Raw genomic sequence first — 25,222 nt, 5'->3', positions numbered from 1 at the left:
GATTAACCAGGTGTGGGTTTTTCTAGAACTTGCAACCTTGAGACCTCAATAGACATTCCTAGGGCATAGCTCATTCTTTTAAAATGCATGTATCAGCAACTTCAACACAATTCTTATCAGGAAGGATGCGGGGTCAAGCTGCCCTTTCTGTGGCACCCCAAAACCCCCTCCCCTCCTGCCTTGGTCAAGCTGAGATTGCTACATGGCCACTTTACAGCTTGCTGACTAGGCTGTCTTTAACAATAAGCCATAGTGGTTTCAAGCACTTTACTGGTTTGCCAAAGTCTCCCTGTACAGTAGGCCCTGCTCACAGAAGCTGGCAAGATGAAGGCTGATGTTGCAAATATACACATACCTAAAAGGTACTAAGCATTAGTAATGTGCCAGGACGGTACCAGAACATTCCGTTACGAGCACATTCCACATAGATAACAAGGAACAGGCTGACCCATCCTAAAGACAGGGGCAGGAGGGTAATAGGATAGAGTTGTTTTGTTCGAACCAACATGTACAAGGTGAGAGGCGGCACCCTAACACATAGAGGGGTTGCACCTCTATACGTCGGGAGTGATGTATAACTTGTTTGTACCTGTGTATAAAAGTGTACCCCTGAAGAGCTGTCTTTGTCTGGCCTAGGGGGCAATGGAGAGTCCGGCCACTGACTGAGCCAGTCCATTGTCAGGGAGCACATATGTACTAGCAGAACTGTAGACATCTGATCCGGGGAGCTAGAGACTATGTTTCGTTTGGCAATAAACCTGGCCAGGTGCCTTCGTACCTTATCGGAGTCTGTGGTCATTGGGGGTTCTCTCGGGGTCTGCTGTGTTAGCGATCTGCAGAGCCAGGGCAGCGCACAGAGGGAACACACACGGAGCCGACTGGTATCAACACTGAACAGAGCAGAGCACCACACCAGGGACGTCTGACGACAGTTCCTGAATACCTAACAGTGGGAGGATTTAGTGTGAGAAACTGTGGGGTTTCCTCCTCCACCGGCTCGTGTCAATGGATTTTACAACCATTTTAGAATATAAAAGAATGCCACCTTGCTTCCCCCCTAGAATTGAAATCAACCTACAGAACATAAGAATGGTCACACTGGGTCAGACCAACGGTGTGTCTAGCCCAGTATCCTGTCTTCTGACAATGGCCAGTGCCAGACGCCCCAGAGGGAATGAACTGAACAGGGCAATTATCAAGTGGTCCATTCCCTGTCCTCCAGTCCCACCGTTTTGCAGTCAGAGGTTTAGGGTCACTCAGAATGTGGGGTTGGCTAATAGCCATTGATGGACCTATCCTCCATGAACTTATCTAATTTTGTTTTTAAACCCAGTTATACTTTTGGCTTTCATAACAGCCCCTGGCAATGAGTTCCACATAGGGTGACCAGATCACAAGAGTAAAATATTGGGACATATTGGGGTGCCATCAGTGCTGCCCACAGTCCAACCCCGCTCCTCCCAGGCTCCGCCCCCACTCTGCCCTAGGTCCCGCCCTCTCTCCACTCGGCCCCCCCGAATATCGGGACAAATGGGGTCCTGATCGTACATCGATCGGGATGCGGGACAAAGGATTAAATATCGGGACAGTCCCGATTTTATCAGGACATCTGGTCACCCTAGTTTCACAGGTTGACCATTGTGTGAAGAATTACTTCCTTATGTTTGTTTTGAACCTGCTGCCTATTAATTTCATTGGGTGTCCCCAGTTCTTGTGTTATGTGAAGAAGTAAATAACACTTCCTGTATTCATTTTCTCCACACCGTTCATGATTTTATAGACTTATATCATATTCCCCTTTAATCAGCTCTTTTCTAAGATGAACATAGAATCATAGAAGATTAGGGTTGGAAGAGACCTCAGGAGGTCATCTAGTCCAACCCCCTGCTTAAAGCTGGACCAACCCCCAACTAAATCATCCCAGCCAGGGCTTTGTCAAGGCGGGCCTTAAAAACCTTTAAGGTCCCAATCTTTTTAATATCTCATACAGAAGTTGTTCCATACCCCTAATCATTTTATTGCCCTTCTCTGTACCTTTTCCAATTCCAATATATATATATATACTGAGATAGAGAGACCAGAACTGCACATGGGAGTACATTACATAGATTTATATAGTGGCATTATGATATTTTCTGTCTTATCTAACCCTTTCCTATTGGTTCCTAACATTCTGTTCGCTTTTTTGACTGCCACTGCATATTGAGCAGATGTTTTCAGAGAACTATCCATGATAACTCCAAGATTTCTTTCTTGAGTGGTAACAACTAATTTAGATGCCATCACTTTGTATGTATAGTTGGGATTATGTTTTCCAATGTGCATTTTTTTGCATTTATCAATGTTGCCAGTCATTCAGTTTTAGGAGATCCCTTTGTAACTCTTTGCAGTCAACTTTGGACTTAACTATTACCACTACAAAAGTGATTTTTCCTCCTGCTGATAATAGCCCACTTTAATTGAATTGTCTCGTTAGAATTGGTAAGGCAACCCCCATCTTTTCATGTACTCTGTATATATAGCTTCCTACTGTATTTTCCACTCCATGCATCTGATGAAGTGGGTTTTAGCTCACGAAAGCTTATGCCCAAATAAATTTGTTAGTCTCTAAGGTGCCACAAGGACTCCTCGTTGTTTTTACTGATACAGATTAACACGGCTACCCCTCTGAAACCTTTGCACCATCTGCAAATGTTGCCATCTGACTGTTCACCCCCTTTTCCAGATCATTTATTAATATGTTGAACAGCACAGCTCTCAATGCAGATCCCTGGGGAACACCGCTAGTTACCCCATCCATTGTGAAAACTGACCATTTATTCCTACTCTTTGTTTCCTGTCTTTTAACCAGTTACTGATCCATGAGAGGACCTTCCCTCTTATCCCATGACAGCTTACTTTGCTAAAGCGCCTTTGGTGAGGGACCTTTGTCAAAAACTTTCTAAAAATACAAGTACACTATATGCACTGGATTACCCTGGGCCACATGTTTGTTGACACCCTCCAAGAATTCTAATAGATTAGTGAGGCATGATTTCCCTTTACACCTGCCAGCTTATAATTAAAGAGCTAAAAGTGGTCAGTGAGCGAGCCCCACTAAAATGAATCCCTTTTATAACTGTTAGGTTAGCTTAAAAAAATTGTTCTTGCAAAATTATGGTGAGCACACGTAAAAATAGCTTTACCTGTTCTCTTTAGGAGTTTATCTGGTCCTCCTCACTGCAGTACGTATCACATTCATTCCTGAATTTATCCTCACAACAGCTCTGTGAGGTGGGGAAATATCATTAGTACCTCCATTTTCCAAAAGGGGAACTGAGACACAAAGGCTGCGTTTACACTACGAGCTAGGGGTATGATTCCCCTGCTCGCGGACACATACTTATGCTAGTTTGGACAGGTTGGTACTCGGTATGGCTAAGCCAGAGCTCAGCTGCCACTACCCATGCTACCGAGGCTACGCTGCTATTTATCCTCCTGTTTGCTTAATAAGCGCTAGCGCTAGTATGTGCAAATGAGCAGCGGACTCACACCCCTCGCTTATAGTGTAGACATAGCCAAAGCAGTGTCGGGCCAGATCTCTGAATGAACTCTTAGCATTCAGGCACCCATTGTGTCTTGCACTTCAGACACAACAAAAATCATGTCAAGAAATCACAGAGGCCCAGTGGGGTCCCAAACAACTGTGTTTGCTCACTGCACACTGCAGCTCGATACACACGGCTGCCCCGGCTGCCTTCGGGTGGGTTCTAAGATATAGCACACAGAGAGCACCACGAGAGGGTCTCGGACTATTTACAGGGATATCGCCCTAATGCTATCGGCCAGAGCGCCAACGGGAAGTGACTGCATTTGTAGACGCGCTCAGCCCCCAGCTGTTCTTAATGAAGTGATGAATCAAGGCTGCTGAGTTCTTTTGAAAACTGGCCTTGTGACTTGCCCAAGGCCACACCCATCCCTCCCGAGTCCCAGTCCAGTACCTTAATTACAAGACCATCTTTCCTCCCCACACCCACCAGGTCCTCTTCCTGGGGACCTCTGCATTAGTTAACAAGAGCAGATGATCCAATTTCTAATGAAGATCCCATCAAAATCCCCAAAACTCCAGGGCCTCTGAAATCCCCCAAAATCCCAAAGCTCCAGGGCCTCCCCAAACCCCAAAAGCTCTGGAGCCTCCAAAAATCCCCCAAATCCCAAAAGCTTCCTGGGCCTCCCAAAATCCCAAAAGCTCCAGGACCTCCCTAACGCTCCAGGACCTTTCAAGGTCACTTGAAGACTTCCATGAAAACCAGCAATGGAATTGGAACCCATAGCTACAGCATTGAGGAGGATATTCCCGTTATATGAATAGCCTCTCTTTAGCAATGCTGAGTATTTAATCTCCTCGGAACAGAAAAACTTCCTTGTTACAGCTGATGAAGCAGGGGCTGGTCAGCAAGTCTCTGCTGGCATCACCTCTTGGCTGAGAAGAGTTACACGGAAAACAAAAAAAGTAAATGTCGGCTAGCCATCGGTGTATTCCATACCTTTATGGCTAAGCTGCTCCCTGATTGGCTGAATCACACTAATCTTGTGCTCGAAGCCAATCAGATTGTAGTTATTCCTAAACAGTGCGCTGTGCACGTCACTCCCCAGAAGCGACATCCGCCAAGCACAATGAACAATGACATCTCCCTCCATTGTTGGCCTCATTGTAACAGAATGTTGTCAAAAGAGCAATGATCCAGCTATGCTTGGGCATTCCTTTTCCATAAATGCTCTGGCTCTGCATTTCATTGCTATCAACCAAGGACCGTCCCTGTGGCAGGGATCTGACATTAGCTCTTATTAATGGCATTTTCATCCACTCTTTTGGCACAGTTCAAAAGGCCCCACGCTGCCAAAGTCTTCTTTCAACACCTAATTTTACTCCAGCTGACTGAAATGACCCGAAGTCAGGTGGCCGCTACTCACCTGTCTGTCCTCTCCTGAACTCATACAAAAAGGAAGTTTGGGGAAGATTTTTTAGAAAGTTGTTCTGCTCAGTTAAAGAAAGCCTGGTTTTATTTTTTTAATCAAAGGTTTTGATTATCTCTAGCCCACGTTGGCTTTAATGGGATTTGTGGGTGATGCTGATGGAAAACCAGACAAAGAAAAATTAAACTTAGAGTGGAAACTTCATCCCTAATGCTAGTTTATCATTTTTTGTTGTTGTTGGTTCTCAAATCACTAGGGGGTAATTATATATTCCTATTTAGTATGATGGGATGTTAGAGAAATAATTCCATTGAAGCATTCTGGTTGCATCATAACCAAGGAGAACAAAGTCCAAAATGTATGTATGTGTGTGTGTGTGTGTGTGTGTGTGTGTGTGTGTGTGTGTGTGTGTGTGTGTGTGTGTGTGACCATTTAAAAAAAATCAATCAAGGTCTGCTCTGTGTGATAGATGGCACAATTTGTCTCAGTGTGCTTGAGTAAAATTTCCCCACTATTGAGGTGATATGTTCTGGTTAGCGGTCTCCACCCCCAGAAGTTGCTGCATTTTAGTGGTGTTGTATGTACATCATTTGTGACATGGTCTGAGATCTTTCAGGACAAAAACGAAAATGAAATGAATCGACAATTAATATTCTGAACCACTTAAATACAATAAGTACATTTTTTTAAACTTTGAAATTGAAGGATAAACTTCCCCAGTGTCGAGAAACAAACCGGACACTTTAACCAGATGAGGACTCATCCTTGACAAAAAGAAAATTTTTGAGACAGGTGAAATGTCCATTGAGGTGAGTGGGAAATATTTAAAGCAACTCTGTCGGGTCAAATTTGGCCTTGTATTTTGTTAAAATATAAATCAACAGTCAATAGAAACATTTCTATTTATTTTAAAATGCCAGTGGAAACAGCTTTTAAAGGAACACCATTTCCCTGTAGTGCTTACAACTGCAACATTAGATCAGTGGTTCTCAACCAGGGGTACGTGTACCCCTGGGGGTACACAGAGATCTTCCAAGGAGTACATTAACTCATCTAGATATTTGCCTAGTTTTACAAGAGACTACATAAAAAGCATTAGCAAAGTCAGTACAAACAAAAATTTCATATAGACAATATATTATACACTGAAATGTAAGTACAATATTTATATTCCAATTGATTTATTTTATAATTATATGGTAAAAATGAGAAAGTAAGCATAAAAACATAAGAACGGCCATACTGGGTCAGACCAAGGGTCCATCTAGCCCAGTATCCTGTCTTCCGACAGTGGCCAATGCCAGGTGCCCCAGAGGGAATGAACAGAACAGGTAATCATCAAGTGATCCATCACCTTTTGTCCATTCCAAGCTTCTGGCAAACAGCGGCTAGGGACACCATCCCTGCCCATCCTGGCTAATAGCCATTGATGGACCTATCCGTCATGAATTTATCTAGTTCTTTTTTGAACCCTGTTATAGTCTTGGCCTTCACACCATCCTCTGGCAAGGAGTTCCACAGGTTGACTGTGCATTGTGTGAAAAAATACTTCCTTTTATTTGTTTTAAACCTGCTGCCTACTAATTTCATTTCGTGACCCCTAGTTCTTGTGTTATGAGAAGGAGTAAATAACACTTCCTTATTTACTTTCTTCACACCAGTCATGATTTTATAGACCTCAATCATATCCCCCCTTAATCATCTCTTTTCCAAGCTAAAAAGTCCCAGTTTTATTAATCTCTCCTCATATGGAAGCCATTCCATACCCCTAATTATTTTTGTTGCCGTTTTCTGAACCTTTTCTAATTCCAATATATCTTTTTTGAGATGGCGCGACCACATCTGCACACAGTATTCAAGATGTGGGCGTACCATGGATTTATATAGAGGCAATATGATATTATCTCTCCCTTTCTTAATGATTCCCAACATTCCGTAGCTTTTTTGACGCTGCTGCACATTGAGTGGATGTTTTCAGAGAACTATCCACAATGACTCCAAGATCTCTTTCTTGAGTGGTAACAGCTAATTTAGACCCCTTCATTTTGTATGTATAGTTGGGATTATGTTTTCCAATGTGCATTACTTTGCATTTATCAACACTGAATTTCATCTGCCATTTTGTTGCCCAGTCACCCAATTCTGAGAGATCCTTTTGTAGCTCTTCGCAGTCTGCCTGGGACTTAACTATCTTGAGTAGTTTTGTATCATCTGCAAATTTTGCCACCTTACTGATTACCCCTTTTTCCAGATCATTTATGAATATGTTGAATAGGACTGGTCCCAGTACAGACCCCTGGGGGACACCACTATTTACCTCTCTCCAGTCTGAAAACTGACCATTTATTCCTACCCTTTGTTTCCCATCTTTTAACCAGTTACCAATCCATGAGAGCGCCCTCCCTCCTATCCCATGGCAGCTTACTTTGCTTAAGAGCCTTTGGTGAGGGACCTTGTCAAAGGCTTTCTGAAAATCTAAGTACACTATATCCACTGGATCCCCCTTGTCTACATCAGGGGCGGCTCTAGCTTTTTTGCCACCCCAAGCACGGCAGGCAGGGAGGTCCCCGGTCCCACGGATTCGGCAGCATGCCTGCGGGAGGTCCGCCGGTCCCGCGGCTTCGGCATACCTGCCACCGAATTGCTGCCGAATCCGCGGGACCGGCGGACCTCCCACAGGCAAGCCGCCGAAGGCTGCCTGACTGCCGCCCTCGCAGGGACCGACAGGGTGCCCCCCACAGCTTGCCGCCCCAGGCACGCGATTGGAGCGCTGGTGCCTGGAGCCGCTGCTGGTCTACATGCTTGTTGACCCCCTCAAAGAATTCTAGTAGATTGGTGAAGCATGATTTCCCTTTACAAAAACCAGGTTGACTTTTCCCCAACAAATTATGTTAATCTATGTGTCTGACAATTTCGTTCTTATAGTTTCAACCAGTTTGCCCGATACTGAAGTTAGTCTGATTTTGCCAGGATCACTTCTGCAGCCCTTTTTAAAAATTGGAGTCACATTAGCTATCCTCCAGTCATTTTGTACAGAAGCTGATTTAAATGATTGGTAACAAACTACAGTTAGTAGTTCTGCAGTTTCACATTTGAGTTCCTTCAGAACTCTTGGGTGAATCCCATCTGGCCCTGGTGATTTATTACTGTTTAGTTTATCAGTTTGTTCCAAAACCTCCTCTAATGACACCTCAATCTGGGACAGTTCCTCAGCTTTGTCACCTAAAAAGAATGGCTCAGGTTTGAGAATCTCCCTCATATCCTCAGCCATGAAGACTGATGCAAAAAATTCATTTAGTTTCTCTGCAATGACCTTATCGTCCTTGAGTGCTCCTTTAGCACCTCGATCGTCCAGTGGCCCCACTGGTTTAGCAGGCTTTCTGCTTTTGATGCACTTAAAAAAAAAAATTGCTATTACTTTTTGAGTCTTTGGCTAGTTGTTCTTCAAATTCTTTTTTGGCCTTCCTAATTATATTTTTACACTTCATTTGCCAGAGTTTATGCTCCTTTCTATTTTCCTCACTAGGATTTAACTTCCACTTTTTAAAGGATGCCTTTTTGTCTCTCACTGCTTCTTCTACTTTGTTGTTTAGCCACGGTGGCACTTTTTGGGTTCTTTTACTATGTTTTTTTAATTTAGGGTGTACATTTAAGTTGAGCCTCTGTTATGGCAATTTCTCAGTAATAATGTGCTGTGACACTTTTTTGTATATTTATGACTGATTTTATAAGCAAGTAGTTTTTAAGTGAAGTGAAACTGGGGGGAGAGGGGGGGCACGCAAGACAAATCAGATTCCTGAAAGGGGTACAGTAGTCTGGAAAGATTGAGAGCCACTGGATTAGATCATTGGGACTAGGGCATGGGTATCCGGAAATGAAACTGACTAAAATGTGACTGAGTATTTTCATTGTCAACCTCTCTGTGGTTCTTTTCATACCGCTCCTTAAATATGGAACATCTTCCCCAAACTAGCCCAGTAAGTCCTGTCCTATCAGATCCTTCCTCTCTACCCACTGCTGCTGTGATGCCTACAAGAAATCATCAGCTGAGAGTGGCTAAGTAGAGAACCAGTGGGCATTGCTGATCTTTAGATATTAAAATACAAAGGAAAATAACTCCTGAAGGCTTCAGAACCACTAAACTGTGCATAAAGCCAGACTGTGTAAACATGTGGCCTTCTTTCTAATACCCTTGTTTCCCCTCCCCTTTCCATATTGTCTGATATGCATTTGCTGCAGCTGTTTGTCTTAAGTTAGGCCCTGATCCTGCAAACCCTTATTCATGTTCTTAATTTTGCACACCAGAAATGACATTAAAAATCATATGTTTAGAGCGGGGTACAAACAGGGCATGTTTGCAGATCAGGGACCCAGACTCTTCAGGACAGGGACTGTGCTTTGCTTTGTGTTTACACAGCATCTAGGACCAAAAGGGGTCTCCGTTCTGACTGGGATCTTTGGATGCTTCTAAAATTCTTTCAGGTTTAATCATTTAAAGCTGGTTATCTTGTAACCCAGGGAAGACATTTTCTTTTTAAAGTATGTTTCAAAAAGATCTATTCAACTTGAGCATTAATAAACTCATCAAATGACACATTAGTAACAAAAGACAAATCCATCTACATCTATAAACACAGTGCCTGTTAAACGATTCAGTAATGGATGAATTACCAACTGCCCCCCACACCAGAGATATTCATCTTGCTGTTTTTTTCCCTAAACACAACTTTTAGCTATGGCACTGTCCCTTTAACTTGTGTTAAAAATGTGACCGTTTTGAGAGAGAGACTTCCTCAAATCATCAGACAACAGTCTCTGCTTAGTAAGACCAGCCAGCCCCACACTGGAGGAGGAAGGAAAGAGATGGTGGCTGATTTGGAAGCGCCATAACCTGCCACCGGCTAAGGACACTTGATGCTAAGCAGACCGCACCCCCTAACACTGGCACACTCCTGCCGCCAGGGACCGTGCCAGGTTCAGGTTTCCTAGGTGATCCTGGTGCAGCAATGGCATTACTGAGGAAGATTTTGGACTGGATTAAGAGCTTGAGTGGCCCCAGATTTCTCCCTGGGCGGTCTGGGCCAGTGTGCTGGGCCGGGAGAGCGGTTGATTGCCTAGGGATCGGTTTACAGCTCGACCGGGTCTGAGTTTGGGACAGCTGGGGGAGCCCCTTGCCTGTGGCTTGGAGCTGTCTGGGGTCTGCCCCCCGGCCCCGCCCCCATGCTCATGTCCCCTGTAGTGTGGCTGCAGCCCCCGGGCTAGGGGGGAGGGAAATGGAGGGGGGGGTTACACTAGGGGAAAATGGTCCAAAACTTCCCTTTCTAAAAATAAAGGCGAATTTCAACCCTGAGCTGGCCCCACCCTGGGGGGCAGTTTGCTGCCGCTGATTGGCTCCCTGTGGGTCCGGGGGCGTGACTGGGAGCAGGGATAAGCCGGGGCTCGCTGCCGCGGGAGCCGCGGCTGGCTCGGACTCACCTGGCGGCAGGTGGGGGCAGGACACGCGGGTGGGAGGAAGGAAGAAGCGAGCGGCGGCCGGGGGCTGCTCAGCGGGGGCGATGCTGCGGGATCGGACTCTCCGGCTGCAGTATGGGAGCCGCATGGAGGCGGTGTGCGTGCTGGGCACCCAGATCTCCGCCGACGTGTACGGGTGAGTGTCGGCCCCCTGGCACCCTCAGCCCGCCCGGGGCCCTGGGCAGCTTCCCGGCACCCTTCCCCTGCCGCATCCTCCCCCCCACTGTGCCCCTGGGCACCCTTCCCCTGCCGCAGCCCCCTGCGTGCCCCTGGGCATCCTTCCCCTGTTGCAGACACTCACTGTGCCCCAGGCACCCTTCTTCTGCTGTACCTAACCCCACTCCCCCCCCACCCCCCAGGGCCGGTGCTACCATTAAGGCGAACTAGGCGGTACCTAGGGTGCCAAGATTTGGGGGTGCTAAAAAGCGGTGCCCCCAATTTTTTTTTCAGCATTCCTCCCCGAGCAAGCGATCGCCGCTCCACTTCTCCCGCTGCTGTGGGGGTGCCTCAGGGTGGGGGTGCCTCAGGGTGGGGGGGGAGCTGCCACACGGCTTCCCGGGGGGATGAGCTGCCGCGGGGGGTGCCTCGGGGGCGGCGGGGAGCTGCCGCAGGGCTGGGGGGTGGACACAAGCCTAGTGCACGAAACTTCCTTGCACTGGCCCTGCCTGCACCCCTTACACTGAAGCACCCTTCCCTTATTGCACCCATCCTCACACTGCCCCTGCAGCCTTCCCTTGGCACCTCTCCCTGCTACACCCACTATCTGTACCCAGGCACCTTTCACCTCCTTCCCTCCTGAACTCAGCCAGCGCTCACTGCTCCCCCGCAGCCAGGCATTATTTTTCCTTTGTAGCTGCCAGTCTGTAATGCCCCCATCCTCCTTTCGGCAGCTCACCTGCCCTGTTATGGGTTTCCTGCCCCTTTGCACCCATCTCCCCTCCCCTAGCAAGCTCCTATTTAATGAGTCTGGTCACTTAAATGCTACTTAACCAGTGCCTGGGGGATCGCAATCCAGCATGTGACACACGGGGGGGGGGGGCATGTGGGTGTCAGTCAGTCACGGCCCCAGGAGCAGCTGGTGCCGGAGTCAGATTCAGTCCTGAGCCCTGGATTCCTTCACTTCTGATTTTATTGCTGCATGTGCTGGGGCAGGAGGTGGTGGAGTGGTTTGCCAGCTCCGGAGCAGGCCCAACCCAACCTTGCCACGTCCCTGGGACTTTCAGTGTTGTAAGATGCAACTTGAAAAAAAAAAAATCAAGTCTCTTCACTTGTATCTTAGTGGCCATCAGAGATGTCTGGGGGGCTGAGAGCTATGTCAACGGGGTGGTGGCTGTGGCGTGGGGTTCTTTGTTGTATAATGTAAGTAGCAAGGCATCCAAGGATCACAACACCGTGAACCTTGGTGGAGACGCCAGCTGGCTTTCCACACACACACACCCCTCTCTATGGAGCACTCTGTTCCCATGGGTGTCGCTGGCTGGTTGTGCCCGTCCCCCACTGCTAAACGGAGCTGTTTGCAAGAAACGCAATCTCTGCTTCCCTTTCCAGGACACTGACACCAGCCGCTCCTTAGGTTGAATGTGGCTTGAGGAAACACACGACTTTGACCTTGGCAACATTAAAGAAATTTGCACCTGTGCAAACAGATTGATGCAATTACCCCAGGGCAAAGTCTTTAACACAAACACGCTGCACTATGCAAGGGCGTACAGCAGTGGGGCAGCGTAATCCAGTCACCAAAGCAAACAGCACGGGCATAAACCCCCTCTTTGTGCCAGTGCAGCATGTCTCTATGAGAGGGTTGCGTCACAGTAGTGACTTGCACTGATGGGAATTTCCTTAACCTAGAGACAGCCTTTGTGTCCCGTTGGTGGATCTCAAAGCCCTTCAAGTATTCATTAATACCCACCTCATGGCAGCTCCTTGTGCTAATCTAGTGCTCTTCATCAGTGGATCTCAACACACTTTATAAAGGAGTTCAGTATCATTATCCCCATTTCACAGAGGCATAGGGAGGGGAAGTGACTTGTCCAAGGTTACAGAGAGAGCCAACCGCAGACCTGGGAATAGAACCCAGATCTCCTGATTCCCAGTCCACTGTTCTGTCCGCTAGGTCACACTGCCTCCCTGAGGCCAGTATTAATCCTCATTTGCCAATGGGTATGCTGCAGGGCTGCCCAGCACTTTCATTTCCCTGGGTGCGGGCAATACACCACACCGTGCAGCAGCAGGCTAAAAAGACTTGTAGATGCTTTAAAGGTGTGCACTCAGACAGCCTCAAATTTGTAATTATGGCTGCAAAATTCAGATCCAGTAGTCCCTGACACCCTGGTTATTGGGGGTGGTTCGATATGGGATTTTGGTTTAGCTCTTCAGCGTTGAGGCAAAGCCACAAAATTCAGATCTGGGGGGTCCAGGTCCAGGTTCTGTTCATTGCCTCTGAAGCTTCTGGTACTGGCCACTGTTGGAAGACAGGACGCTGGGCTGGCTGGACCATTGGTCAGACCTAGTGTGGCTGTTCTCTTGTGTCCTATCTGATGCATGCTCTGTCTGAGGAGTGTGCTCTGCCTTTGCAGGTGGATAGACTCAGTGATCTGAATGGTCCTCCATCCATAACGTCTGTGATCCTTACGGAATTCTGATGACTTTATTTACGAGTTCCATATTCTTTCTAGGAAGATGTCCTGCAGCTGGTAGAGCTATGCTGCAAAACTCCTGGTCAGCAGGTGGTAATCTGGGAAGGGAATAAACATTTCGCTGTCCCTTTTTAGTCCATGAGATATATTGTCTATATTTTTAACAGCCAGCCATCAGCTATGAGCTCTCTTAATCCAATATAAACCGCTGTTGTCATTGTAAAACTCTTATTTACAGCTGATGGTGCTCTGGTCCTCCTTCAAACAGCACTTTTCCTGGCCCTCTGCCATGGTGCTGGCAAATAGTCCCTTGGGCTTTAAAAACCGGGCCGGTGTGAACCCAGGGGAAGCAGAGCTTTAAAGACTTTAGAGAGACATATTCGCATGAAGCGAAGCAGCCGCGCTGGGCACCATCTGTGAATGGGTCAGATTTGCAGACCCTTTGCGTGGACAGTGGAAATGCGATGTTCTCCGTCAGAAATGGACCCATGGTGTCCTGAAACAATCAGGGGAAAATGTGGTCCTACAGTAACACTCTACATCATGTTGTAAGCATCTAGAGAGTGATAAATAATAGCCAGCATGGATTTGCCAAGAATAAATTACGCTAGACTTTCCTTTTCTGATAGGGAAACTGACCTAGTGGAATGGGAGGAAGCAGTAGACATGATTTATCTCCATTTTAATAAGGCTTTTGGCTCAGTCCCATGTGCAGTGTTGTTGTAGCCGTGTTGGTTCCAGGATAAAACTCTCCAGCAGGAGTTGGTCCAATTAAAAGATGTTACCTCCCCCACCTTGTCTCTCACAGTCCCACGTGACGTTCTCCTAAGCAAAGCAGGGAAATGCAGTCTAGATGAAACTACTATAAAGTGGGTGGACAGCTGGTTGAAAAACTGTACTCAAAGAGGAGTTGTCAATGGTTTGCTGTCAAACTGGGAGAACATATCTAATGGGGTCCCGCAGAGGTCTGTCCTGGATCTAGTACTGGTCAATATTTTCATTAATGACTTGGATAACAGAGGGGAGTGTATGCTTATAAAAATGTATGGATGACACTGAACTGGGAGGGGTTGCTAGCACTTTGGAGGACAGGATCCAAATTCAAAAGGACCTTGATAAATGGTAGAATTGGTCTGAAATCAACAAGGTGAAATTCAGTAAAGACCAGTGCAAAGTACTGTACTGGAAAGGAAAAAATCAAATGCACAGCTACAAAATGGGGAATAACTGCCTAGGCAGTAATACTACGGAAAAGGACCTGGGGATTTGAGTGGATTGTAAATGGAATATGAGCCAGCAATGCGATGCAGTTGCAAAAAGGTGAATATTCTGGGATGCATTAACCGAAGTGTTGTAGGTAAGACACAGGAGGTATTGTTCCACTCTGCTCAGCACTGGTGAGGCCTCAGCCGGAGAACTGTGTCCAATTCTGGGCACTACTCTTTAGGAAAGCTGTGGACAAATTTGAGTGAGTCCGAAGGAGAGCAACAAGAATGATAAAGGGTTTAGAAAACCTGATCTATGAGGAAAGGTGAAAAAACTGGGCATGTGTAGTCTTAAGAAAAGAAGACTGATAAGTCTTCAAATATGTGCAGGGCTGTTTGAAAGAGGACGGTGATCTATTGTTTTCCGTGTCCACTAAATCAAGAGATTTAGGTTAGATATTAGGAAAAACTTTCTAACTTTAAGGATATGTAAGCACTGGAACAGGTTACCTAGAGAGGTTGTGGAATTGCCATCATTGGAGGTTTTCAAAAACAGGTTGGACAAACCCCTATCACGCAGGGCTAGATTAAGGCATAAACTAACTAAGCTATAGCTTAGGGCCTTGCAATATGAGGGGCCTCTAAAAAAGAAAAATCTGACTCCATTTCAAATGTTATCAAAATCAGTTGATAAATAAAGGAGATATGGGGGGGAGGGGGGAGATTCTCTCTAAATATAGACATTTTCGTTCAAATATGACAAAAATATACACATCTGCCTACACAAATACCCTTACCCGTCATTAATTGTTCACTATTGACAGGCGGGAGGTCAGGGCTGAGAAAAAAATGATAATTGCACTTGTAAAGTTAGTATTTCTACAAGTAATTCTGCTAAGGCAGCGTTTTGTTGGCCAGCTGCTATTGGTAAAATTCTGACCGTGCCTTCAGAACTTATTTCAATAAATAAATAATCCCACTGACGATAAAACCAGGGGAAAATGTGAGGTCGGAGACGGCAGTGTCGTGAAGCAATCCTGCCAAGCTCATACGCATATGGGACTCGTCCTAGGAGTGACATCATGTATAGAGTCCCCCTTGGCTGGTGATAGCCGAAAGGCCGCCATCTTTTGTTTACGATCCAGACGCTCAGTTGTATAGTGCCTTCGCTCCTGTTTTCCTTCGTTTTCTTAGGTGTTCGTGTGTTTTCTTCTTCTGATCTGTACATACGGACAGTTGTGTGTTTTAGTGCACACGCCGCTTTCTGCGCCATGCGCTAGCCGTGCTTCACGTGGTTGAGTTTGCAGGTGATCGTCGTATAGACGGGTTGAGTGTGATCTCAAAGAGGATAAATTTGTGTTGGCTTTCCTCCGTCAGTTTCGGGAACCTTCACAGTAAATATCAGAGAGTGCTGATGAAAGGATAAATAGAGGGTTTTGAGAGAAGTTGAAGGAAGATGAATCAAAATATTCTGAGTACTCGGTGAGCAAGTTATTTCAAACTATGTGCATATATGATTTATAGGCTATTAAAGCCTACAATATTCATTATATTTGCTTGAATATAGGCTAGTTTTTCTCACTTTCTCAATGCCTGTCTAGAGATTACTAGTCTTTTTCCTGGAAAATTCTTTCTTTCTCTTTCGCGCGTATAGCTTGTTGTCACTCTGTGTGTCCGAGGTGTTTACTTGAGATTAATTAGTGGCCCTGGGGGAGACTGAGGATAGAGAAGTGAATGCAAAGAGAGATCTCTGCCTAGAGAAAGCTTTTCTTGCAGCAATCTGCCCTAAGCATTCTGTGCATTGAAAGTGACAAACTCAGTTTATCATTCGAGGACGTCATCCGTGACTTTGCTCTCCAAAAATCATGAAAGAAAATGTGTTTAAAATTAATGTGATGTGCAAACAGACATACGGCAGGTTGCTTCCAATAAGTAAGCTGGTCTGTGTAACTATAACTGCTTCTGTGTTCCTGTAGATATAAAGTTTTCATATCTACTAATTAAGAAATCAGAGACGAAACTATGTTAATTTGAAACTATCTTATAATGCAAACAGGCATCTTGCAAGATGTGTTTTAGTTAGATTATTATTCCATTTTTACAACTTTGCCTTTGTGTGTATATATGCAAATATAAAGCTTTCATGTTTTATTATTTTCACAGAAAGGACATTGAATATATAATTATTATTTTTTTTATGGTATGGGGCCTCTGACACTTGACATAGTTTAGGGTAGGGGTAGGCAACGTATGGCATGCGTGCCGAAGGAGGCACACGAGCTGATTTTCAGTGGCACTCACACTGCTCAGGTCCTGGCCACTGGTCCAGGGGGCTCTGCATTTTAATTTAATTTTAAATGAAGCTTCTTAAACATTTTAAAAACCTTATTTGCTTTACATACAACAATAGTTTAGTTCTATTTTATAGACTTATAGAAAGAGACCTTCTAAAAACGTTAAAATGTATGACTGGCACGCAAAACCTTAAATCAGAGAGAATAAATGAAGACTCGGCACCCCACTTCTGAAAGGTTGCCGACCCCTAGTTTAGGGCTTCAGAATGTCCTAATCAGGCCCTGTCCGGGCTGGTCTAGGTATACATGGTCCTGTCTCAGCATGGGAGGCTGGACTAGATGGCTTCTCAAGGTCCCTTCCAGCCCTACAGTTCTAAGATTCTCCCTACCCAGCTGGTCCCCATCACCATTGTACCCGAGTGCATCCTAATGATTAATGGATTCTCCCCCCCCCCCCCCCCTTTTGCAACACCCCGTGAGGTAGGGAAACTGATCAGGGGAGACTGAGTGACTTGCCCAGCGTCGCACAGGAAGTCTAAGGCTGAGCTGGGATATGAGCCCAGGTCTCCTAAGTCCCTGTCCACTAGACCACGCTACCCCATCGAGTGAAGTTGGCGGGAGTTGTGTGTATGTACCAGGGTCTGAGACTTTTTAAAAGATGCTAAAGAATGTGCTTGGAATCCTAGCTACTTAGAGGATGTTAAGGGGTTGGTTTGAATTCAGTCCATCACTTCTCTGCTGAGAATTAAAGAAATAACAGTACTTTATTGTCCAGATCATAGGCGCCGACTCTGTGGGTGCTCCAGGGCTGAGTAAAAAATAATGGGTGCTCAGCATCTACCAGCAGCCCTGCCAATCAGCTCCTCCCCCAGCCCTCCCACCCACCGGCCCTCCCACCCTCCGATCAGTGCCTCCTCCTCCCTCCCAGCACCTCCTGCCTGCCTCGGATCAAGTGTTTAGCAGCATGCAGGAGGCGCTGGAGTGGGAGGAGCGAGGGCGGGGCATGCTTGGGGGAGGGGGCAGAACGGGGGCGGAAAGAGGTGGGGCAGGGGTGGGGCCTTGGGGGAAGGGGTGGAGTGGGGACGGGGCCTGGGGCGGAGCGGGGGTCGAGCACCCATAGGGAAAGTGGAATGTTGGCACGTATGGTCTGAATGAAATCCGCGGAAGTTTTCTCATCAGCTCCAGCAGGCTGGGCCCTGTTTTCTAACCACTTTTCACACCGTAGCTCCCGTGAAAGCCGATGAGCGGAACTTTGCGGTCCTTTACAACCGCCCCAGCCTGCTCCAAGTTCATGGCCACGCCTTGGAAATCGATGGCGTCACCCCAGCATTTAGCAGAATCCGGCCTGATGGTTTTCGCTCCCCCTGCAGTCTGTGCGTCAGGACCCTAACCGCTCGCAGGGCTCCACTTGCACCACTGCTCTTGGCAACGCTGCAAAGAGACTTTTTTCCCCCCACCACGAGGCACAATGGAATCGCTGTCGCTCTATTTCTGCTCCATTGGACGTCCAGAGTCAGTGGGGAGAAAATAATCTGTCTGTTTGTCAGAGGAGGGCGTTTCTATAGAACTTTTGTCTATTGGGATTATTACAAACACATGGTCAAATGTGCATTATGAATTTTAGGATTTGACCGGGCTGGGGGAGGGGTTGGCAGCCCAAAGAAACAATTAATACAAGCAGCTGTCTAAACATGATGCTCTTCTCATTCCCTTTGCTCTTCTCTTTTGTATCTCTGTCTGCCCCTCCACATGGTATCAGCAGTCGGGTGAAACTGACGGGGGTGGTATAATATTTGTCCGTTTCACGACCCAGGCAGGTATGTTGTGGCTTAAAAAGAGAAAAAACAAAAGCTTTGTTGACACTACAGCTCCCTCTAGTGATAGCCTGGGGTGGGGATTTTTCCCTAAAATCCCTGACTGTAAATATGATTTATTTACATCGCCATAGACCATTGTGCTAGGAGCTGTACAACAGAAAAATGGTCTTTGCCTGAAAGAGCAGACGATGTACGTGTCAGACAAGAGACAACAGGTGGATAGGAGGCCAAGCAGATGGGGTTTCTCCACAAAGTTTGATGGGACTAGTCCGGTGAGCAGGATTTGGCCCAGGATGGAGATTAAGGAACAGACAAGTTCTTAAAACCTGCAGAGGGGCCAATGGGTGGGCAGAACAGTCTCTGCTCTGAACGTTTCTGAAAGGCATCCTGCTCCTCTGAGCTTGCTGAAGGCCCTGTAGCCTATTCACCTGGAACTTCCATACACGACCTTCCTGGAGGCCATGACCTGGGTGTCCCGAGTCTCCGCCTGTCCCTTGGAGAGGCAGCAAGAGGGCTTTCCTGGTGAGCATTACGGAGGGATTCTGGCCTCCAGCGACTCTATTAAGATAATGAAAACTCATTTGTTGAGGAATTGGCACTGCTGCTGACCTGGTATTTATAAGCCAGAATTTAGCAGCTGGAGCTGCCTCTCCAAATTTTCACGCTGCTCAAGAAAGCCCTGCCCCAGGGCTTCTGTAATTGCCAAATCACAGTAAGCCGCCTTTCAGTGCACAGGCCTGCATTTGCATGTGAATTTCAAGGGCATAAAGGATCACTCACCTGTGCTAGCTGTTTGATACAGCTCAGGCACCAGGTGATGTTTTGTCAATTGTCACGGCCCAGTAGTTTATAATATTAGGTTGTTTGGGGATGGGAGTTGTTTGGTGGGTTGTTTTTTTTAAATAGGTTTTAAAAAAAATCAAGCAAAGTAGCGAAAAGGCCATTGTAGAGGGAAGACGGGGTGGGGAAGATGAATGGGGGGGGGGGGAAGAGTTAATGCTGTGGGGTTTTTTGGTACATAGGAGTTTGGGCAAATGCCATTGATTTTTATGGAGACTTGGATTCCTTGCTACAAGGACCAGGTTCTCGGGAGTGAAGCTTCAGATGTTGGAAGCAATGAGGGGATTGGGAAGAAGGTACTGACGTTGGGAGGAACCCTTAAAATGCTATTTTTTTCCTTGGAGTGTTTTCCAGCAAGTCTCATGTCCTTGCCTGCCTTGATTCTAGTCTTTGGTGACGGGACACTAGGATCAAAGCTTCGATTTGCACTGGTGGCACTAAACTCTGCTAGGAACTGGTGTTTATAGTGACTTGGCCTGCTTTCCTCAGATCTTGCTGAGAAGGTCAGAAGGACATGCTTGAGGAGTGACGGACAACTCCATGAACCAATCCCCTGCCCCTCTCCTGGACGAACCAGAAAATGCTCCTCATAGGGCATCGCGACTCAAAAGAAATGGTGTCAAGATGCCTAGGCACAGCTCTTGCCTATCACCCAAGCCTCCTAGAGATGTGCAGGGCATCAGCTTGGGCTTTATGGTGCTGCCTCTTTCCTGGCCAGGTCTACTCTGTTGTCAGGCCTCACAAGGGGGTGGAGGAGGGGAGGGTGCGGGTCACTGGGGAGACAAGGTAGCATCGCCCTTCACTCTGCTGCAATGCACAGGGCCGAACGTGTCTGAAAGCAGAGAGGCTCCAGTTACTAGGCATGAGCCGCAGGATTAGTTGCTTTGGTAACTGAGTTTCTGGTTACTTGTTGCACCACCGTGGGCTGGTTATAGGATTATTTCGCAGTGACCCGCAGCAGGCGAGGGGTTACAACATGACCCGGGACAGCTGAGGTCAAGCTTCGTGCTCTCCGGCAGCAATGGGTGGCCTGGCTCATCAGCACATCCCCCTAGCTTGGCTTTCTGAACATAACCGTCTCTGCATTAATGTCCCGAGCTCGTTTTTGGAAAGAGCCCATAATAACTGCACCTAGACGCTTACGTTGCCAAAGCAATCCGCTCTTTGGTATTATGAAATCTGGTCCATTCACTTGCTAAGGCAGAGGTGGGCAAACTATGGCCCGTGGGCTGAGACCGTCCTTGAGCTCCCGGCCTGGGAGGCTAGCCCCCGGCCCCTCCCCCACTGTCCCCCCTCCCCCACAGCCTCAACTTGCCGTGCCGCCAGCGCTCTGGTAAGGGGGAGGGGAGTGGGGGGGGTTAGATAAGGGGCAGAGGGTCCTGGGGGGCAGTCAGGGGACAAGGAGCAGGGGGTGGTTGAATGGGGCGGAGGTTCTGGGGTGTGTGTGGGTGGGGGTCGGGGCAGTCAGGGGATAGGGAACAGGGGGTGGTTGAATGGGGCGGAGGTTCTGGGGTGTGTGTGGATGGGGTCGGGGCAGTCAGGGCACAGGGAGCGGGGGGGGTTGGATAAGGGGTGTGGTCCGGGGGGGGTGAGGGAACAAGGAGCAGGGGAGGGTTGGATGGGTCAGGAGTTCTGAGGGTGGCAGTCAGGGGGCAGATAGGGGGCGGGGGCCAGGCTGTTTGGGGAGGCACAGCCTTCCCTACCCACCCCTCCATACAGTTTTGGAACCCCGATGTGGCCCTCAGGCCAAAAAGTTTGCCCACCCCTGTGCTAAGGGGATGGGGAGCCACAGTGCGGTCAGCAAACAAGACTTATTCTAGTAGAGATGAAACCAAAAGCCCTGATTCAAACATGCACCCCCCAGACGTAGGAATTCAAAACCCATATCCAGGTCTCCTAGCTGCCCTGTGTCTTTGTAACGGGCTTGACCAAAACCCAGCGCCTGCACTCCTAACATGTGGCCGGGGGGGTGGGGGTGGTATTTCTCCAAGGGGCCGATCTAGCCCCCCGTGTGTGTTCAGAGTTTGCATGTTCTTTTGTGAATTTTGTAGCTCTGACACATCTCATTCTAACAGATTCCAGGTCCCACTGAGCAGGGCAGGTAGCATCTTGTAGAAACACCTCAGCCACATCTGTGTATATTGACTACCACTTATGCCAGTGTAATTTATGTCCCTGAGGGGGGATGGAATCGTCACACCCCTGACCGACGTCCGTTTTGCTGACAACTGGTAGTGTAGACGTGGCCTCAGTTTCCCAGACCTGAAGAAGAGCTCTGTGTAAGCTCAAAGCTTATTTCTCTTGGGCCAATAACAGCTATTACCTCAACCCGCCTTGTCTTTCTAATGCAGGGACAGTCTTTTGGAAGTGTTGGCCCCTGGGGAAACAGTGTAGACTGGTTTGAGCTGGTTCAAGATGGCCAACAGACAAAGGAACTAGAACTGTCTACAGCAACAGCCCTGACCTAGGGCCGGTCTCCAGGGTAAGTTAAAAACCCATGGCTGGCCCATGCCTGCTGACTCAGGCTGCGGGGCTGTTTTACTGCAGTGTAGACGTCCGGGCTTGGGCTGAAGCCCGGGCTCTAGGACCCTGCAATGTGGGAGGGTCACAGAGCTCAGCTGCATCCGGAGCTCAGACGTCTACACTGCAACTAAACAGCCCCGTTAGCCCGAGTAAGCTGGCACCGGCCAGCCGCTGGTTTTTAACTGCAGTGGAGTCTAGACACACCCTATGACTCTCCCCCCTGGCCAGGTTTCGGAGCCCGGGCTCCAGCCTGAGCGGGAGCGTCTACACTGCCCTTTTCAGCTCTGCGGTCCAAGCCCCACAAGCCCGAGTCAATTGACCCAGGCCCTGAGACTCGGTGCAGCGGGTTTTTCTTTGTGGTGTAGATGAACCTTCACACGCTCACTCCGAGAACTGGCATGACTCTGTGACCAGACACGGGCCCCAGGAGAAGATGTGAAATACTTTAAAACCTGCCAGAGTTTCCACCTGGACAGGTGCTGCTCCCCCATCTTTGGGGACCATCGTGTGAATTTAATGAAGGGTTTAAGTGTAACGATGTTCTGCTCCGTGGGGGAGGGGTCCCGCAGCTCCTCCAGGAGCTAAAACAGGGGGGCGGGGGGGTTAGAGGGAGGATTGCCCCAGGATTGTAAACGGCTCCAGAGAAATTCCACCCCAGGCGGGGCTTTGCATAGACTGGTTAAAACTGGGTTTTCCAGTGACTAAGAGACAAAGAAAGGGGTTTCGCTGTGCAGACCCTGCAAGGAGAGAGACCCACTGTGACTCGGGTGCAAGCCCTGTCATTTTGCAGTGTGGACACAGCTCAAACTGCAGACCCGAGTCAGAGGGTCTGCGTAGTGCAGTGTGGACGCATTAGCACGGCTGGGCGACCCAGGTCCAGCAATTGTAAGCCCAAGTCTACAATGCAGTGCGGATGCTCAAATGCAGGCTTGGACATGAGTCTGCAAGCCCAGGTCCCACAGACCCGGGTTCACAATGTGGTTCTCACGTACCCGCAGGTACTTAGCCTAGCTAGCCACCTGGTCTTAAGTCAGACGCGCAGGAAAAATAAACATGAAGCTATTTGTAAAGAAGGGTAGGCTATTGTTCCATTTATTGTGGCACCCTGTCCGGCAAACCCTCTGATGTTCTGAAACGTCTCCTGCCGAGAGAAGATGGCTCCCCTCTGCCCCGTGCGAATATGCTACGTTTGATCCTGTATTTATTGGGCTGAAAGGAAATTGAATCTGTCTCCGCTGGTATCGCCCTGCTCTTAGAGTGTTGCCCTTGGGTTATTTTAGCAATAGCGAGGATGAGGCAGCTATGCTGGGCATGTGAAGAGTTCCTACGTGTCAGAATTCACCGGCATAAGCTGGGTTGACATGTGTCTGCTCCTATAAACCCGCCCATGATATTGACACACGGGGCGTTTTGCGGCTCGGGCTGGGCATCTCACAGGTTCACCGCCGCCTACCCAGGCCTGGTCGCGTGAGGTGTTGGGGAGTGGAGTGGCGCTGTGCATTTCAGAGCCAGCTGCTTGACACATGACCCCACTCATTACATGCCTGAAGGTGCAGGGGGCTGAAATCTGCCCTCCCACTGGAAGCAGGGACTGGGGAGGCACCTCACAAGATCAGGCCCCATCTGAAACAACAGACAACTCAACAGGCTACGGGGGTTCCTGCTTCCAAGTCATCAGGTCTGGCCCAATGTTGGTATCCTGGATCTGATAGTGCAAGTGCTCCACCCAAGGACCTCCTGCAGGATCAGGCCCCTGACACGTAAAGTATCTCCAGGGTTTGCTATCGTGCCTGTCAGCGTGGCATCCCAGTAAGCTAGATCTGCTTGGTGAGGTCCCTGGTGGCCATCACGCGTTTTCTCTGTTCCCCAGCGGAGGGGGCTCAGCTTGGGATGGTCCGACGCCTTCTGGAGCTTGTTCCGCACCCAGCTGTGCCCCGCGACAGAGAACAGTTTGCGTCTGGGGCTTTCGTTTTGTCCTGGGCTTTGTGAGCTTGCTTTGTCCAGAGGACTGCAGAGGTCTTGGTGGAACGCAGACTGAGATGCGACCGCCGCTGGGAGCTAAGCGCTGACCCTCTGCTGGTCTCCAAAATCAGGACGTGGGCCCTGACCTGGCCATGGAAGCTGACAGGCAGCCAGTGGAGGGACTGAAGCGGAGGGGCGATGAGCTTGCATCTCACTGAGGAGCGGGCTGCTGATTTCTGTATGTGCTGGGGCCGCCATGTTGCTGGCCCCTTCACACCCAGATACAGCGAGTTGCAGTTATCCACCTTGGCAGCAAGGAACATATGGGTCGTGCTGGGCTGATCCTTGTCAGGAGGAAGCGTTGAAGTTTCCTAGCAAAGGCAGAGGTGGAAGGGGGCATTACCTTGCTATCCAGACTAAATGCTGAACTGAGTAGGTTCCCGAGGCTTATAATAATGCACATATCCTTACCTAGTGATTTCTATCAGCTGATCTCAAACGCTTTACAAAGGAGATCAGTCTCATTATCCCCATTTTACAGGTGGGAAAACTGAGGCATGGGGTGAGAAAGGGACTTGCCCAAGGTCACTCAGCAGGTCAGTGGCAGAGCTGGAAATAAAATCCAGGTTGCCTGAGTCCCAATCTGGTACTCTTGCCATTAGGCGACACTGCCTCTTAAACAGGCAGCAGATGCCCTCAGTGGAAGGGCAGGACAATGACCTGGCTAGTTCTCCAAGCATTTCCTAATCCGCATCACTTCAGCCTTGCCAAAGCTGAGTTCACGCCAGCTGCTCTTCATCCAGGAGTCGATCTCCTGTAAGGACAGAGTCATCTTAGTAGGGGCAGGGATTGCATTGGTGGAGAATGAGCGATACAGCAGGAGGACATCAACAGAATGTTGCCAGTCACTAATTCAGCTGGCCCGTCGCTACTTCCAGAGTCCCGTGGGGAGGGACGGCTGGCACCAGGCACAGTGCCCTCTACTCCCACTATGGCAGAGAGGCAGGCCACCCGCACGCTGTGTTTGAAAACAGCAGAGAAGTCTTGTCGTCTTAGCATTGAGAGGTGGCCTCCCCAAATTTGTCAGCATGTACCCACGGACCACCCCAGACTTGCTCCAAGTCCAAAACGACTCCCACCGCAATGAACGGCCACATTCTCATTGCTATCAAAGGGCACAGGATGGGCCCTGAAAACAACACACAGGGAAGCCTGCGTGGATCAGTGATCTTGCCCATGGGTCCAGCTCCCGAGTAAAGAGAACTTCACTTCGCTCCGGAGTCAGACCAGCTCCCGGGCTGCAACCTCGGCTCTTCCTACAGCTGGTTCCCTTCTTTTGGTATATATGTTTTCCCTTTAATTTCATCCACAGGTGGCTGCAAAGCCAAAGATCTCAGGGGGAGGAGGGAAAAGGAGTGAGGACAGCCTGGATCCTGTTTGCTCACACTGCAGACAGGTGCCAGCAGGCTCTGGCTGGG

At 48.4% G+C, this 25,222-nt stretch overlaps 1 protein-coding gene across 1 annotated transcript in view; it reads left to right on the top strand.

Annotated features, from left to right (window-relative positions):
* The first annotated feature begins 10,511 nt into the window (after positions 1 to 10,511).
* Positions 10,512 to 25,222, top strand: part of LOC135893482 (protein-arginine deiminase type-2-like) — an 81,675-nt gene continuing 66,964 nt past the window's right edge. Inside the window, exon 1 of the mRNA XM_065421310.1 lies at positions 10,512 to 10,603. Within this exon, the coding sequence (XP_065277382.1) occupies positions 10,512 to 10,603 (92 nt within the window). The remainder of the gene's footprint in view (positions 10,604 to 25,222) is intronic.

The sequence above is a fragment of the Emys orbicularis genome, chromosome 22 (genome assembly GCF_028017835.1).
Source record: "Emys orbicularis isolate rEmyOrb1 chromosome 22, rEmyOrb1.hap1, whole genome shotgun sequence".
Lineage (NCBI taxonomy): Eukaryota > Metazoa > Chordata > Testudines > Emydidae > Emys > Emys orbicularis.
The sequence above is the reverse complement of the archived record's forward strand: the minus strand, read 5'-3'. Positions and strand labels throughout refer to the sequence as shown.